At 34.4% G+C, this 15,325-nt stretch overlaps 1 protein-coding gene across 2 annotated transcripts in view; it reads left to right on the top strand.

The window, feature by feature from the left end:
- Nucleotides 1-15,325, top strand: part of MALRD1 (MAM and LDL receptor class A domain containing 1) — a 263,083-nt gene that overhangs the window by 180,472 nt on the left and 67,286 nt on the right. The window contains exons 32-33 of one of the 2 annotated variants that reach the window (XM_066991641.1): nucleotides 2,875-3,026; nucleotides 10,126-10,327. In XM_066991641.1, the coding sequence (XP_066847742.1) occupies nucleotides 2,875-3,026; nucleotides 10,126-10,327 (354 nt within the window). Of the gene's footprint in view, nucleotides 1-2,868; nucleotides 3,027-10,125; nucleotides 10,328-15,325 lie in introns of both variants that reach the window. The other variant, XM_066991640.1, reaches the window with a different exon arrangement.

Genomic DNA, 15,325 nt, shown 5'->3' with positions numbered 1-15,325 from the left:
TCTCTGTAATGTCCAGCAATATCTGTCAGTCCATTCCTGATCCGATCCAACTCCTTCTAGTTCCAAACTCATTTCCTGTAGTTACTAAGCATATAAATTTGTTGCACAGATCATGGGTGCCATTATAGCAATAGAATGAATCCTGTGGTATTATACAAACCACGTACTACGTATATTGGAAGAGCTTTGTGTGGAGGTTTGGTTGTAAATGTGTCATATTGCCTCATCTAGCAAAATCTAAACTAACACAGATTTCAGATGGGTAGCAACATTAATTTCTGAAAAATTTGCATTAGTTTAACAGAGCTAACTTAGTGCATTAGAACAGTCTTAAGGATAAGATAAACCCTGTGATTTGAACAGAAAGACTTTTAGTGAAAAATAACGACTATGTTACAGCAATGTCTAACGTTCTGCAATTTGACCAAGATGTAGCTTATTCAGGTCTCACTTTTAAAAATTATCATTTCCATAAATTTCCTTATCATACTATTCTTTCCTGCCCCAAAACAAGACACTTCCAGCCTTTAGCCACAGTATCCATGAGCTATTTAAACACTATGAGGATGTAACTTTTCAAGTTCAGAATGTTTCAACTTCAAAAATATCAACCAACTGAAAAAGCAATTCTATTTAACTTTTGCTGTATATCATTATGCCGTATATCATATATTATGTAATATGTAGACAGGCACCCTGGCTTCCCAGTCTGTTGCTTAGCATGCAAATATTTAACACCATTCTACTTATGAAGAATGTTGTATATCCATGTCATTGTAATCTTTCAAATAGCTTTTTCTCACCTGAGAAAATTTACATTCCCTGAAAAAGTTTGAGGCATAACATGATACCCAGATAATCCCACTTGAAAACATCATTTCAAATAAGATTGCTTCAAAGGCAACAATAGAAACTAAGAGCAATTCCTTGACAGTTGCTGCCATTTACAAATTGTCCAAATTCTGGGTTTCCTTCCACTGACATCCAAACTGAAAAATTCTCACTCTGAACTAATATTCATTTACAGGTCTGTAAGAATGGCATGTCGAATAGCAGTCGAAAACCCATTACACAGCTCACTTTATGAGTCAAAGGACTAAAATTGCAATCAATTTTAGGTGGAAATAACTGCAACTCACTTCAGATGGGAAATTACTTTTGATATTTTAACTGCAGTCCAAGTGAGTCTGACTCTTGAAGTGACACAGCAGTGAATATCTTTCCATTTTTGCTTTCTTAAAAGCATTATTTGTCACCCTACTAGTAAGTGACAGATTGTGTCTCTTATTGATCTTACAAACTGAAAGAAAAAAAATATTTTTGTTCTAACAGATTTTTTTAAATGATGGAATAGATCTTGGAGAAGGAGATCATTTGTCTTTTAGGCCTTATAATAAGGCTGCCAGACAGGGGACTGTCACTAGTCTGCCTGAAAATTTAGTGATCATGACTTTGCATATAACACTTAAACTGTTTTGTTAAGTTGTCAATATAGGGAGAAGCTAGGTTTTAAAAAATAATTTGGATCCATGACTATTTGGTTTGTTCCACAAACATTTCTTTCCTTTCCAGAATAGCAATTAGCTCATCATATTTTTTTTTTTGTGTGTGTGTGTGTGTGTACTTACCTCAAGACCATCATGATTGCTGCTCTCTTTACAATCACAGCATCTTAAAAATTACATTCACAACAGACACAAAAATCTTATACCATATTCTTCCCAAATCTGCATCCTTGAATTATTGAAGTATTGTAGTAGCGCAGAATGATATTTGTGAAACTGTAAATTGCTGAGCATATGAAGCTCGTAAATTCAACTGCAGAGTATGTTTTATACATGAAACATAAACAGGGTAGATGTGAAGGTGACAAGTTAATTTTTATGGGTTTGAGGATTCATTGACCTAAGAAATAAAAGATGATGTAGTGCAGATTAGCAATTCACTTAAGTTTATCTGAAACTTAATTTAAAATCCCTTTCCACAGGGATTGCCATCTTCTTTACAAAATGTTCATTAACATTTATTTATAAGACAAAGGAAACGGATTGCAGAGAGTCAATCTTTTTGGATATACCATTTGTCAATCACTTATTTACAGAAAGGTTTATAAGAGCTTTCGTGAGGCTAGCTGGAATACTATTATGATTCTGAATGTTTGGTATGTCTTATGTCCCTGCAAAGAGCAGTTAGGATTCATTCCTTAAATTAAAAATTCTGAACTTTTTCTCCCAAGAAGACTAAGCATGATCTGCCCCATCCCACCCCCCACCCCCACCCCCACCCCCAAAAAAAAAAAAAAAGTTATTTGAATAACAGGTATTTTAAAAGTTTTAAAATAGATTTTTGAGAAAGCTTGCTTAATCAGAAAGTTCTTACTGAGATAAAGTTTTGTAAGTAGGCTTACTGATTCTGTTACGTGTACCTTACCAGCCTGTTCCATCGTTTCATACATTTATGTAATTTAAAAACAGAAAGGATTGATTGGCTGACTTTCTGAATAGTATTGAAGAAGAGATTAATGGTTTGGGACAGTAATGTTCTTGTGCAGAAGCTCCTACTTACTTTTTCAGAATCTGTGAATGAGTGTTGGTGCTTGCAACATAATTTAAATTTATTATTCAAATATGAATCAAGTATTTACACGTGGGTAAAAAAGGCATAGTGAGATCTGATGAAGGTTACATTAATATTATATGTATGTAATAAACAGAAATACACGAAGTTTTAACCCAGAACATCTCTGTAATGTATGGGTATACATGTATGTTGTATCAGATACTAGTATCTATGTGCGTAAAAATGCTTTTCCTCTAGAGCATAAAATAGTACTGAAAAACTATAAATTATTTTAATCTTTTTATTGAGGTAAAGGACAACATTTTTTGTATGTAAACTCATCTAACCAGAAGGAAGGAAATAGAGCGAAGATAATTACTACCAAATTCTTCCCAGCCAGCCTTGGAGTCTGCAGAGTTCGGTTCTGGTTCTGGATGTTTGCTTCTAGGCAAACAGGAGTCTTAAAGGTAAGAGAAAAAGCATGTCTACTAAATCATGCCACAGTAATAATTGCACTAGTAGTATTTGCATTTCTGTGTCTAAAATGATCTAAATCTCAGAGGCTGTTAGCTGTACTTCTTTACAGCTTTGCTGTCATTACACCCATATACAAAAATTTTCTGTCAAGATCAACAGGGGCAATTTTGTTCTACTCTTAATTTCAGTTGAAGCCCTTTTCCTACATATGTAAGAATTAATGTTGCCTATCTATCATTCTCAAACCTACTGAACATCAAAACAGTTCTCTGCACAATTCACTCTTTAACATCAAACAGTGTTAGTTTCCAAAGTTTAGGACAAAAACAAGATATGCGGTTTAAAAGAAAAGTTTTAAACAAATTAATGTCATCATGTATCAAGGGTGTTTGATTGAAATAACTGGCAATAAAGCATTTAACCATATTACCAATTATAGTTCAAATATCTTCTTGCTGTTCACCAAGCATCCTCAATGGGCCAACTCTTAGTTGTTAATTCCCTTTGTAAAATCTCAAGCAGTGACGTGAATCCTTGGAAAATAATTCATTTCACATGGCTCACTGAATAAATATGTTACATAATGCCTTTTTTACAGGCCTGAGCAGGACTCCTATATGCATCAGCTTGTTAACCTGTATTTTTAAACATGTATTTATGACAGTTTTATTACATGTGAAGGAATATAAAAAAAATGCATGCACTACCGGTGTTTTTATATTGACAATGTTTATCTTTGGTCTGGTTTTCTGCCTTATATTCATCCCCACTGAAAAGGATCATAGCCCAGTTCCATAGGAATACAGTATAATTCGTCCTGGAATTCAGGAGGTCTCTAGTCCAACCTCCTGCTCAAAGCAGGGTCAGCTACAAGATTAGACTAGGTGAAAACCTCCAGAAATGGAAACTATCCAACCCCCAACCCCTCTGGGCAACCCCTGCCACTGCTTGACTGCCCTCAGCATAAAATATTTTCTTCTTATATCCATTCAAAGAATAAAGTTACCTTTCATTCCACCTTTTGTCTGTCTTTTTAAAGTATATTATTATGGGATGGTATTTTTATCTCTGTCACTTAGTTCACGGAGAGTCTGAGTATTGCCATACACTTAATTAAGAGTAAATAGAGAAAAAAAAAAAACAAATTACATAAAGTTATTATAAGCAGCAGATCCTTCAAAATTATTCTTATCCTAAATCCAAAACTCAGCACCATACCAGCTACTAGGAAAAAAATTAACTCAGTCCCAGCCAAAATTCAGACTGCTTTTCAAAACTGATTTTTAATGAATTTTCAGGTAATTTTATTTTAACATTTTTCACTATCAAGTCAATAAAAATGCTCAAAACCTTATTTTTCACAAAGACATTTCAGATATTCAACATGAATTTTTAGAAGTGTTTATATCAATATTGTAATTTTAATATTTGTTTATAGCTTTTAAAATATTAGGCCGTGTCCTCAAGTCCATTCTTCCCAGTTTAAATTATTTATATCTCCACATACTCAAACTTTGCACATTAAGATTAAAAAAACAGAACAGTAGGTAAAGGTCAAGAGCAGTTCCAGATTAAATTGAAGTAAAAAGAAAACAGTGATTGCCTTTTGGATCAGTTGGTAACTGAAATACTCCGAGATTATCTATGAAAGATTTGTTTAAATTTACTGTGCAAGAAAGCAGACAAGATTTTTTTGAAGGAGCTTCTGAACTGAAATTTTTCAAGTATTACAGAACCCTTAGAGTTAGTGAATAAGTAGATGTATATGGCCTATGTATGTGGAGTTAGGCAGACAGCCAGTCTGCTTTTTCTTTTTTTTTTTTTTCCTTTTTTTTTCTTTTTTCTTCTTTCTTCTTTCTAATTCTCTTTTTTTCTTCCTTTTAAACAAAATAGTTTAGTTAACTTTCATTACCTTCAATTTCGTAACGAGATCCATAAAGAAATGTCTTACATATAGGTATACATAAGGTTTCCTGTTTATGGCATTGCAACTTCTGCTTTTTATGGAGAAACATATAATAATATTTGTAACAGACTGAAGTACTCAACAAGGAATTATCATCTTATTGCAGACCCAACATACCCTTTTAGATGTTACACTTCTTTTTCTATCGAACTAATAATCTATTTTAGCAGCAACCATTGCTGTTACTAAATAAAGAATAAAAATGGACTGTAATCACTTAAATGAAAAAAGCCCAAAAAAAATTAAAAGAGAGAGAAAAAGAGAGAGAGAAGGAAGAAAATAAAAGCAACAGCTCAGTGAAGATTCGTGCTCAAGTTGCAATGGAGGTTAAAAAAAAAAAAAAAAAAAAAAAGAAAAGTCAAATGGTAATAGGAAGTCTGAATAATGTGTTAGAATGTAGTTATGTCACTGCAACAGATGATATTATAGCTATTATCTGAAATACAGCTATCTGCAACATTCTTGTCAGGTCTGAATTTTAAAAAAGAAAAAAAAGAAAAAAGAAAAAAGAAAAAAAAAGAAAAAAGGAAAAAGGAAAAAGGAAAAAAGGAAAGACCAGAGAGACAGAACATAAGCAGAGATGAATGACTAAAATCACCAAATTGGTTAAAAGAAAGATAAAAAATGAAGGATGTCTCAGTATTGGAAATAAATAATGTTGAACTACACAAAATTGTTTAAAGTTGTTTTTTTTTTTTTTTTTTAAGGGGTATAGTCCTATTTTTACAAAGAAAAAACAAAGAATATTCACTGAGATTAGAGAAGTATGTATTAAAATCGCTGCTCTTCTTTATTCACAATGTGCATTTCTCTGGCCAAATTCTACTGCTATAAACTTTGTAATTTTTTACAAGGAAATAAAGGTATAGGCTATTATTATTATTGTCTTTAGAAAGAATACAAGATCTACAACAACTCTTACACTAAGAGTGAAAGTTATTTTTAAAAGATCTGAATACTGATGCTTCAGGACATCATTCAATTGTTAGCCAACAAAAGAAAAAAAAAAAAGAAAAAAAACTTCATAATGATTTGTTAAGAAAACATTAGCTTTCCTTAGAAGTACTTGACAACAGCCTTCAAGGGGTGAGTTTATTCAGCATTAAACACAAGACTAGTCTAAAGTATTAATGAATATGCTTAACGGATAACTCTAAATATAAACAGTTTTTATTACATATATGCTACAAATGTAAATTTAGAAAATTCATTTCTCTTTACATTTTGATTAATGAAATAGTAGAGACATTTCAGCAAGAAATTGATGTTATTTTAACACCTGTTTTATTCCAGTGGAGATCCTGTTATTCATCTGTCAGACAGAAAGCGTTCAGCTTTCATTAAGCTGCAGAAAGCTTTGTCTATCAGTTTATTCCAGGAATAATTGAGAGTTAAAGCCGAATTTAATTCCTGCCCTGATATTTGTTGATACTAAAAGAACTGAGATGTGGTAAATTTTTGTATAGTACAGGTCAATTTCACTTAAAATGACTAAATTTTTATTACTTCAAACTCATGTTTAAAGAAATAAAGAAAAAAAGGGGCATAATTTTCTAGTGTTTCTCTAATGTGACAGTGAATGGTGATACAATTTTGCTAATCTGTTTTGTGGGCTTTGGAGAAACAATTTCAGGGTTTTGTAGTGTAGCTTTATCCCAACAAAGACATGAAATAATGATTGCCAAGGAACAAGAACAGTTTGAAGGAGTGATCTTGAGGATGTAGAGTGGAAAACTTAATATCATATTCACTGGAGTTAGTGGTAGCTTTTCTCAGCTGACGTGTATCCGGTGCCTAGTGAAGTGAAAATATGTGTTGTCTTTCCCAAGATTCTTCTTCTTCCTTGGCTGGTGATTAAAGACAACATGATGGGAATGTTGGGAGAATACACCTCTTGCTATGCACCCTTCAGATCTGCATTGGCTTATTGGTTATTAGCCAAGTAATTAACCTTCTAGACAGAACATAGTTTCCAGCATGCCAACTGCTAGAGTCAGGGAAGATCAGGAAGATGATATGTTATCTTGAAAAGTCAGCATGAGGGTATAAGATAGCCACATGAGTTGTAACTGCTGATGACAAAGTAGAAAATAGCAGTGTATATTTTGTGACCTTCAAAAGTACATGCACTTTCCCCACCCCCAGATTGAGTTAGAAGCTGAAAAAGGAATTCAGAAGTCTCTAGCACACAGGACATGCTGTGGTGAATTAGAACTGAGTCATGATTTTAAGGCAGGAAAATGGGTTTTGTGAAAGAATGCTGTTCACATATGGACTACAAATGAACCAGTTGGCAAAGGCACCTTGGAGAAACACCAAGAAGCAAGTATAAAAGCTTCACTCATGCATTTACATCATGGATATTATCATGCTAAATTCTTCTTAAAATCACCATGAAGTGTGTACTGGGATATTTTCACTCTTGAGCTTTTCACTCCACAGTAAATGAAGTGATAGCTTTACTACTGTTTATTCCTGTTCTTTGTGATTTAGATTGTGTGTGCACTCTAGAAATGCTATCAGTACACAATGACTAGTTAGTACAATACATGCTTGTTACTTGTAAATTAAAATGATGGGATTTAGCCTACAACTAGATCAGTATAAGATTGAGCACATTCTACTCAGGCTGGTAGATTTTCCTTTTCCCTTCCCTTCCCTTCCCTTCCCTTCCCTTCCCTTCCCTTCCCTTCCCTTCCCTTCCCTTCCCTTCCCTTCCCTTCCTCTTTTAAATTGTTTCCACTACCAGACTGACTTGTAAACAATTCATAGGATGCTGTGTGGGGAGGTGTTGGAGTCTCTGGAGACACTAAGCATTACAGAGCTGTAACTCTCCAGGGCTCTAGGGAACTTATATCTATGAGAATTTGCTGTACTCTTTATGTGCTGCTGGGTTTGTACATGTGTAAATGTACATGTGTAAATGTTCTGCTGAAGAGAAACTATGCTCCTGTTTCTTTCTATGTCACTATTAGTGGCATACTTACTCCTTACCCAACAGTTACATTGTGTGTATCCTTCTGAAAAGGTCAGCAAAAATCTTGTAGACGCTAAGTATATTTCTTGACTCAGAAGATGCTTCAAACCCTCATTGACAAAAGTAACCTCACTGAAGAACCTCACTTTACATCTTTCACTTTCTGTGGGCATAAGCTTTGAGAGTATCAAGTCTGTATCCCCAGGTAAAGAAACAGACACTTTGGGCTTCACATTTTTCTGAACTCCATTGTAATCCATTTTTTTTTTTGGCTTGAATCAACTATTTCTTCTCAAAACTTTTCATTGTATCCCAGCTTGGTTTTTAGAAGATTGATGCTGGATAGTGCTGTTACACAGTCCTGTAGCACAACATCAGTCTTGACAAAATTGGGTCCTAATTTGAATTATTGTATGTCAGTCCTCTTACTTCTCCTTTACTCCAACTCAGAAAAAATGTACATTAGTATTCAGGAACTACAGGTATTTTGGTCAATACAGCAACTTCCATAAAGCATGTGATTCATTGTGTCATTTGGGTTTTTAGCTTGTTTGTCTCACCACGCTCACTGGGAGAGTCAGAGGTAGGTAATATACATATCATTAGTTATAAAATTAAGTTTATAACTTTCTCAAGACTTAAAGATTTTGTTTGTTTGTCAGTTTGTGTGTGTGTGTGTGTTCCATTGTTAAACTGGGACACTAAAGTGGGAATGTGAACCCCAGGGCCACTGGAAAATCACGCTAAATGCTGAAGAGAAAGATAGTGTTGAAAGTAAGGAAGAGAGGATAATGATTAAAATCTTCAGTCCCATAAATAAATAATTATCAACTGGAATGGCTGGAATATGACGACTTTCATGACTCCAGCTCTTTGTCATTATTTCTGAACTAATTTAGATTGCATGAGGATTTTGGATACCTGAGTAGGAAATGTAACTACCTGTGTAATCTCCAGAATGCTGTGCATGACATTAATTCACCAGTTGTTTACTTCTGAATTTATTTGTTGTCATTCCTATTGCTTTCACTATTGGATAATTATTTATTTATTTATTTGTATTGTTGCTAAACATGTTTGGGTTTATTTACCACAAAACACAGTATTATAAATTACATTTACTGAACTACAGGCTTTAAACCCTGAATACTGACCCTTATATTTGTCTCTAAAATCTTCACCCAGTCTAACAACTATAAGAAGGTCACGCTTTAGAGAATAAAGGATAGCTCTAGAACCTTCTGAATCTTTTCTTCAGTATTTAGATGAAATTTATGTTAGGTCTTCACTCATTAGCTTCTATCAGCTGAGACAGTCAGTAGGTGTTGTGGTTTAACCCGGCTGGCAGCTAAACACCACACAGCCGTTCGCTCACCCTCCCCCCTCCCTCTCTGGGATGGGGGAGAGAAACGGGAAAGTGAAGCCTGTGAGTTGAGATAAAGACAGTTTATTAAGACAGGAATATAATAATAACAACAATAATAATAGTGATAATTATAATAGTATTAATAATAATAATGTGTAAGAAACAAGTGATGCACAATGCAATTGCTCACCACCCGCTGACCGATGCCCAGCCTATCCCCGAGCAGCCGGCCCCCCACCCCGGCCAGCCACCCCTATATATTGTTTAGCATGACGTCAGATGGTATGGAATACCCCTTTGGCCAGTTTGGGTCAGCTGTCCTGGGTCTGTCCCCTCCCAGCTCCTGCTGCACCCCTAGCCTGCTCGCTGGCAGGACAGAGCGAGAAGCCGAAAAGTCCTTGGCCTGGTGTAAACACTGCTCTGCAACAATTAAAACATCAGCATGTTATCAGCGCTCTTCTCATCCTAATCCAAAACATAGCACCCTACCAGCTACTATGAGGGAAAATTAACTCTGTCCTAACTGGAACCAGGACAGTAGGTTTTCCAATTAGTGATTGTATTAGCAGTTCTTGTTATTTTTTTTTTTTCAGAGTACCTTTTACTTGCAGCTGAGCTAACATTAACAAAGGTGCAGGTGTGAGTTTGAATCTTACTTAAGAAGGTCACTACTACTTACACAGCTTGCTGCACTATTTGGCTTAGGCTATGTTACTCCAGCTAACTTCATTCCTCTGTCTATTAATGCTGATTCACTTGCATCTCTTTCATTGTCAATAGGTATATGCAGTTGAAGAACATGGAATGGATATTCTTATGTGGTCTTCTAGTAGAAATAAAGAAAACAAATGGATGTATGCAAATGTGGTCCTCTCCAGTAACAGCCCTTTCAGAGTTGCATTTGAAGCTGAAGTGGGGCAAAGTGAACCCACAGAATTCGCTCTTGATGATATTTCTTTCACCCCAGAGTGTATGGATGGAGGTATGTTATTACACAAATATTTACAATACCTATTTTCTTTTCAAGAAGAGGAAAATTGGGGCTTTTCATATCTCTATGAATCGTAGATACAAAATTTTATTTTGATTTTACTTTTTTTAAATAACTGCGGTACTAATATATTTTTATCACGTTAAAAAAATAGCAAAAAGAAATAACAGTAAGTCATGCAATGGTGTGCTTTCAAAGGAAAGAAAAATGTGCAAAGGAGAGTAAATCAAATTTATCGTATATAACAAACATGGCAGATTTTAAAAGTAGTGCCTTTTTCTCTAAAGGAAAGGAGCTAGTATACTTATCAGAGTGATTCCTATCTATTTGTTGGTTGAATGCAATGTCTGAATAAATATATTTGCCTGTGATTGTAAAAGACAGTTTTGTGTTAAAACTTGCATCTGAACGTATCATTAATTATAGCAACTCAGTATGTTAGTGGCATCGAGGGCCTGTAAGTATTTTTACGAAGCATGTTCAAGAGGGATTTATCGTCACTCATCTGTAACAGTTTTCTGTTGTATGAGAATAGTCAAAGGACATAATTTGAGATGGAAGAGTTTTATGAGTATCAAAGTGATTCACAATTATTTTAAAAAGAAAATGATTAGTTCTTGTATCTTTTTTTCTCTTCATCAAATATCTCAGAAGTATAACAAATTTACCCTGTCATCGAGCTCTTTGAGAGTTTATAATCTAAATTCTGCTAGACAAGTTAAGTGACTTGAACTCTGTAAAGAAAATGAATTAAATTCTAATGCCTTATAATGTCATACTTAATTTTAAAAAAGAAAGTATGTGTGTGAATAGGGATTCTGATAGGAATATCAGCCATCCCATTTTCTAAGGAGAAAAGGAAGAGGGGGAGGGAATGAAGAAACAGAAAGTTTCTGTGTAGATTTTCATTCATAAGAAACAACAGGGAACAATTATGGTTAAATAAAAGGTAATACAGATGTTTTAAAAATGCTCTTGAATGACATTCTATTTATACAGCTCTTATTGTTCAGATAGGATAGTTTGTGTATAAATTAGTTGTGAATCTGTTCAATACACTGTTTTTCTTATTGTGATGATTAAGCAGCTCCTTGGAGAATTAACCACATGCTGATTAAAGCTTCAAGTGAAATATATATTCAAGGAGGTGACATTTTCTCCACCTCAGTATCAACAGAAGTTTTTATTTTCCCACCAGTAGGCTCAGGAAAAAATTATTTTGGAATGCACTACAATGAGCTGCAAACCATATAAATAAACAAGTGCTTGTTCTACCCTTATTATCTTAATAACTTCTGTTAATCATACCTTAAGAATTATTAAGCATGAAAATGCCTAAATGTAGCAGAACAGGAAGTGAAAATGTCAAATCATATATTTTGATCTATATTCCAATAATGTATATAAAGCAAATTTCTATTTTTCTGGTACTCTGGCAATCTATTATGAACAAGCATGAATTCAGAGGGAGGAAAAGTCTTCCTTGGAAAATGTATGCTAAGGTATCTTGAAATTGTAACTACAGAAATAATGTAATTTTTATGAAGTAACGTTTTCTAATTGGCTTCAGAGATTTTCCCATTGTAGAATACTTCTGAGTATCTACCTGTGTCATACTCTGTACTCCTTGAAAATATGGTATATCATAAAACAAATCATTCATTTTAATATCCATTCGTTTTGATGAAGAATAAAATACTCCCCCCTCTTTGTCCTGTCCCTCCACCCCCCCAAAAAGAGATATTTCCTAATTTGCATTAATTTGGTTAACAGAATTTCTGAAGTTCTGAAGGTCATATTTTCTGATACCTCTCAGCTGCTTCTTCTCCTATGAATTAACAAATTCTTTCTGAATATACACAGTTATTACTGGAAAATAATTTAGCATTTAGTGATTATTGGAAAGACATCAATTAACAAACATTGGTTGCAGGAGGTCTTTTTCATGGTTTTTAATTCCTGTCACATAACATCTCTCTTCCATACTCTGTTGTAAATTCTCTTCCACTCATTTAAGCCCATTGTGTGGAATTAGGATATTAAGCCTTCTATCCTTACAATATTTGTTTATACCTCCATTTGTAACCTACAGTTTGCATTAAATATCCTAGATCCATCCTACTCAAACCTGATGCTTCCACAATTCCAAATTTTGTTAATGCATCTCCACTTCTTCACTTAGCCAGTCATCCATTCTCAGGCCTTCTAATTTGATATTGCCCACACATTCTCATAGAATCATAGAATATCCCGAGTTGAAAGGGACCCACAAGGATCATCAAATCCAACTCCTGGGTCCCCAAAGGACCACCCAAAAAATCAGGCCATATCAGTCTGAGAGTGTTGTCCAAACACTTCTTGAATTGAAGTAACTTGAACATTCTCTGCTTCCTCCAACCACTCCACAGTGGTATGTGCACCCTGACAATTCTGCCAGTTTCTTCTGCCAGCCACCCTCCTCTAATGTTATAGTCACTCTTTCTGTTGCCCCAAGTGTGTATTTCTCCCCCATTCTAATAACAATAAAGAATAATAAATGGTATCATGAAAGGCAATCTCCTAGTGAGTTTGTGACTTGATATATCCTCTTCTGTCCAGACCAGAAATAATATTTAGATGATATTACTTGCATGTGTTCTGAATTTTGATTTCTCTAACGGTTTTGTACTGCAAACAAGTGTCCTTTCCTAGTCATGCTTGCTGGCTAGGTAGGCCAAATCTGTGTTTGCAAAGAGGCGAGAGAACCACAGAAAATCTGTACAATGAAATAAATCCAGTTGTTTAGGGGGAAGAACAGAACTGTGACACTTTAATCAAGACAAAGACGTGCTTGACAAAGAGTAGCTACTCAGGAGGAGGCTCTATTTTTCACTAATGACTTAAAAATTGAGATAGTAAAATTTGAAATTACCTGCAAATAGTACAAAATAACTGCCCTGTAAAGAGAGTTCAGTATGCGGTTCTTGCAGAGATTTGAGCAAGAACATTTTGCTTTAGCAGTAATGGTGGGGAAGTTTACCTACTCCGCTGCCAGACCTGCTTCGATTTTTGCTCTTCATGTTTATTCAAAGACTTAGCTCAAAGAAGTGTGTATACCTGCAGTACAGTTTTTTTTGTAGTATTATTTCTTTCAGAAGATAGCTTTACTATTGAAGATTTTTCCCCCTCTCTGTATGATTATTTTTCAGCTTTTCTTTAATTACTTTGGGTTTCCTCAGGCAACATGTTCTAAATAGAAGCAATCACAATTTAGCTAGTTGGGAGCTCTAAGCAATAAAGCATTACCGGCAGCTCTAATTCAGGTGAGATTTTTTTTTTTTAAGTACTCAGCCCTCATTAGCCATGAGTTTCTTCAGATTGAAGAACATTTCTGAACGTTTGAACAAAATGTGATCAAGCTAGCCCCTGGCTTTCTGCAGAAGTAACTTGTAGCTGATGCTCGTGCATGGAGAAAGCTGCAGTGCCAGCTGCTAGTAGCACAGGATCTACCGTAGTTCAGCATTAACTGCTGAATGAGATATACTCTTACCATTTCCAAGGTCAGCTATTTTCTGCTGATAAATGTTTGTGAAGTCTTTATATTTTCCACCAATAATCAAAAACATTAATACAGGAGTCAGTGAATCTTACTGACTGCAAAACTTGTTACCCATTTCTAAATATATTTTGATTTTAAACTGTTTAGAATTTTGATTATTTAATTTATTTAATAAGTTTATTTTTAAAAATAAAGTTAAAATATCCTTACATTCCTAGTTTCAGTTGGACCAAGAATACTGAAGTATTGAGTCAGATATTTATTAATATCTTTCTCTTGTAATTCACCTGAAAATAGGAGGCATTACAGAAATTCTTAAAATGTCTTTTTTCCGAATTTATATCCCTAAGTTAACGTTAAAACATTATTAAGATGCCTAACACACAAACTTTAGTCCACTCACGTAAATCAGAATGCTATATTTCTTCACTCACTGAAGAAGTAAAATGGAAGAAAAATGTATGTGTAACTTAAATATTGAGATATTAGTTACAGTGTTGGGAGAGTTTTCTCAGGAAGTAAATAAGTAGTAAATATATTTTAAAGATATTATCTGGCTGATAATCTAGAATCATTAAGCCTAATTAATAAATACATGCATGTTTTACACTCTCAATATTGATTCAAATTTCCATCCATGAAATAGCATGTTTATCAAGTGTTCTTCATATATAGTACATTTGGCTTGCCATATCTGCATTTGGCTTGTCACAGTTTCTACAGATAATTATTTTTAATTAAACAGACTGATGTTACCTTGGAGATTGATATTACACGGCTACAGAACTTCAGCAGAAAGGAGACAACTTTCTCTATATTTACAATTGTACTGTGAGGTGGCCATCATTTCCAGTCCCATCAAACTCAAATATTTCAAGTGCTAGTTGTCCCTCAAGACATATTACACATATCTTTATGCACCAAAAGTAGGATCTTAAGGCTTGCTTAATAAAATATAGGCATATAGAACTACTTTGTTTACAAATATTTATGCCTCATGACAATTCATTGTTTTGTCATAAACAAAGACAAACATTTGCTTTTGCGATCTCTTCCAAAGATCACCCAAGCAAAAATATTTTTGTTTGTGGAGATTGCTGGTAGAACATAAATCTCACTACAAAGCCATCACTGGCTGCTGCTGCGGCCTGTCATGAAGTGAAGTTTTCTACTAACTCCTCTTTAGCGACACCTTTGTGAACTTATATTTCTAAATACTTAAAAATTCTAGTACTTCCTGAATACTTAGAGTTCTAAATTCTAGTAATGCTTTAAATAAGCACTTTGTGTTCATTTACTAAAAAACAAAACAAAAAAGACACGCTCAGTTGATACTTTAAGATGAATATTTGGGTGCACCTCAGATATAAACAGAAGTGCAAACATCATCCAGCAGCCTAGCATCCAGAGTGTTTGAGAAAACAGCATTTGCTTTTCCACCATTAGTCAAG

Source organism: Anser cygnoides, chromosome 2 (genome assembly GCF_040182565.1).
Source record: "Anser cygnoides isolate HZ-2024a breed goose chromosome 2, Taihu_goose_T2T_genome, whole genome shotgun sequence".
Classification (NCBI taxonomy): domain Eukaryota; kingdom Metazoa; phylum Chordata; class Aves; order Anseriformes; family Anatidae; genus Anser; species Anser cygnoides.
This window is presented reverse-complemented; position numbering and strand designations above follow the sequence as displayed.